The sequence below is a fragment of the Physeter macrocephalus genome, chromosome 6 (assembly GCF_002837175.3).
Source record: "Physeter macrocephalus isolate SW-GA chromosome 6, ASM283717v5, whole genome shotgun sequence".
Lineage (NCBI taxonomy): Eukaryota > Metazoa > Chordata > Mammalia > Artiodactyla > Physeteridae > Physeter > Physeter macrocephalus.
The window spans coordinates 58,140,197-58,143,142 of NC_041219.1; the positions used below are offsets into that span (position 1 = coordinate 58,140,197).

General features: G+C 56.7%; 1 protein-coding gene across 1 annotated transcript in view; it reads right to left on the reverse strand.

The window, feature by feature from the left end:
- Positions 1 to 1,192: 1,192 nt before the first annotated feature.
- Positions 1,193 to 2,946, reverse strand: part of NCAPD2 (non-SMC condensin I complex subunit D2) — a 34,620-nt gene continuing 32,866 nt past the window's right edge. The window contains exons 34-36 of the mRNA XM_028490952.2: positions 2,563 to 2,689; positions 2,297 to 2,452; positions 1,193 to 2,078 (exon numbers count right to left, since the gene is read on the reverse strand). Of these exons, the coding sequence (XP_028346753.2) occupies positions 1,993 to 2,078; positions 2,297 to 2,452; positions 2,563 to 2,689 (369 nt within the window). The 3' untranslated portion in view covers positions 1,193 to 1,992. The remainder of the gene's footprint in view (positions 2,079 to 2,296; positions 2,453 to 2,562; positions 2,690 to 2,946) is intronic.

The window sequence follows — 2,946 nt, forward strand, 5'->3', positions numbered from 1 at the left end:
CCTGGGAAACCTGAGGGCTGTGCCGCCCAGGCTGGGAGACACTGCCTCTTTCACCTTGTCCAGCCCGTCCAGCCCTGGTCCGAGAGCAGGACGTGAGGGCGGAAGTCCCTCCCCATCCTGGGACGTGCAGGCCAGCCCTGCAGCCAGGGCCTCCCGTTCACTGGCTGCGTCCAGGGGATGTTGGGGGAAGGGTGAGGAGTCCAGAAGAGGGAAAGTATTGGGAGGTCTTGGGCACATGGTGGGAACAGGCCCCCAGCCCCTTCCCACACGTGATGTGCAGGAAGGAATCCATTCCTCTCCAAGACCAGTCAGTCAGAAGCCTGCACTGTGCTCCGTTTGTAAGCTGAGGATGGAGGAAGGGCTGGTTCTGAGGACTTGAAGGGTTGAGGGTTTAGAGGGGGGTGGGGTGGAATGGACGTTGCCCATCAGCAGGTGCTGGGGGACAGAATTGGGGCCTCTTTGCTGGCCCAGCGTAACCTGAGACCAGCCCCCTTTTCCAGCTGAAAAGCCTGTGGCTAAGTTTAGCCCACATGGTGATAACCTTTGCTTAAAAGGCAGAGAGCACTACCCTGCACCCCGACTCCAGCCCGTCCCTTGCCTTTCTGGGATTGCCCTCCCTCTTGGGGCCCCAGATCCAAGGCTGGCTGTGGCTGGCAGCCATCTGCATGGTCCACGGCCAGACTTTTGCAGGAGCAGGAAGAGCAGGGCCACAGGGCGGCTAGTGGTGAGCGGAGGTGGGAAGCGCCACACTGAGACGTCGGCTGGGTAAGTGGAGGGGAGACGCGGCCTCCTCCTCAGGCTCCACCAGGACGCAGCAGCGCTTCCCCTGACAAGGGCCTTAGGAGCCAGCCCCTCCACCCTCCTGTGCTACCCAAAGCATGTCCCCCTTTGCCGCATGCTTGTCATCTCTCATTACTGTCCTTTGCTGAAAAGAGGGAGCTCAGTGCTCCGGAAGCATGACTGATGCCGTGTGCTGTTGTCATGACAGCAAAGACACCAGTGTAGCCATGACAGCAGCCTCACTGCCTCCAGTTCAGGTGACTCAGCAGAGAGGAACTGGGGAGTAGGAGGGGGTGGACGGGGCCTGCATGTGAGGGGCTGACTTGCTGCAGACCCCGTAACGCGGTGAGGAATCCCTGGGAGACAGTCCCCAGAGACGCTGTCTCGAGCTGACGGGGAATCATGACCTGATCTCCCATCAGCCTGGCCAGGTCAGTCACCTGTCTTTAGAGATGGGGTCAGGGGCACGAGTCGGGGTGAGGGCAGGACAGAAGGCAGCCCTTGGTGGAGAGGAGGGTTTCTCAACTTCAGCTTCACTGACATTTTGGGCCGGAGCATTCTCTGAGGTGGGATCTGTCCTGCGCATTGTAGGATACTGAGCAACACGGCTGGCCTCAGCCCCCTGGCTGCTGGTAGCACCCCTCCCCGCTGGGTGGTGACCACAAAAATAGTCTCTAGATGTTGCCGACTGTGCCCTGCAGGGCAAAATCGCCCCCGGATTGAGAAGTGCGGATCTCGAGTCTAGACGCCGCCCAGGTCTGCACAGCGGAGCAATCCTGCCACGCGTGCAGCGGGGAGGGGTCGAGAGGCAAAGACGAGGCACTGAGGGGCCGTGAAACTCAGCATACGCCGGGACAGGCCCCAGACTCCTGGGCCCAGCTTCTCCTTCTGGATCAATAACCCTCTATCTGCTGCCTGCCTCTGGGCTAACGAGAAAGATGAAACAAGGATGAGCTTAGGAAAAACCTCCAAAAGTATATAAAAACATTTATTCATTGGAAAACTAGGAAACTGGCAAATGTATATTCCAAGGAAAGCAGCTCAACTCGGCTCAGTTAGGCTAGTTTAAGAGCAAAGCTGTCTGTCATAAAGACCATTTATGCATTAAAAAAACAAGGAGACAGGCAAACAAGTATTTTACAAGGGGAATGGAATTCAAGGTCACTCCACAAGACACCTGCACAGCAGGGTTGGGAACAGGCAAGGCTGCCCCTAGGACCTGTGCCTGTGAGCAGATGCTCGGCGGATGGGGGTGGTTTTCTTGGGTGTCTCATCTTCTGTCATCTCTGCTGATGGTTCTATTCAAAGAATTGGGGGAATAAGAAAAAGCTGAGTCACAAACATGGTGAAACATAGGTCTCAGAGAACAAATGGGACAGTCCCAGACCACACTGCACGGGGAGGAAGAGGACCTTGGGGGCAGGGGCCTATGCAGCAGGACCCCATCAAAGCCAGCCTCCCCCCTGCCCCCCGTGCTGTGCTTCTTCTGGGCTGGGTGTGGAAGGAAGCACCGTACCTTCCTCGCTGGACTCATCACTTGAGAAGACAATTCTGAGTTTCTTTCTTGAAACTTGCTGCTGGGTGCCCGGACGCCATCGGGTAGTACGGCGGGGCTCAGGTGTGACAAAGTCACTTTGTGACGCTGCAGAAGCCAGATGCCGGTGTCTAGAGACTAGAAAAGGCAGAGACGTGAGTCCAAAAAGGAAAAAAAAAAAAAAAAGGAACCTCTATCTGAGAGGAGGGCCCCGCCTGGTCTGTCCCGCGAGGAACTGCCTCACGTACCAGCAGGCTGTTTCCTGGCTGATGGGGCTCTCTGGCTACCCGCTTGGCCAATCTCAAGTTCCTCTATTGCATCCAAACCTCTGGTGTGACAGGCCTGAAGCTTCTGCTCGAATTCATCTATTACAGCCTGGAGGCAAAAAGACGTGAAAAACAGGCCTGGAAATATAGTTATTTCTATGATTAAAAAGAAACAAGTCGGGGCTTCCCTGGTGGTGCAGTGGTTAAGAATCCGCCTGCCAATGCAGGGGACACGGGTTCGAGCCCTGGTCCGGGAAGATCCCACATGCCGTGGAGCAGCTAAGCCCGTGCGCCACAACTGCTGAGCCTGTGCTCTAGAGCCCGCGAGCCACAACTACTGAGCCCGTGTGCCACAACTACTGAAGC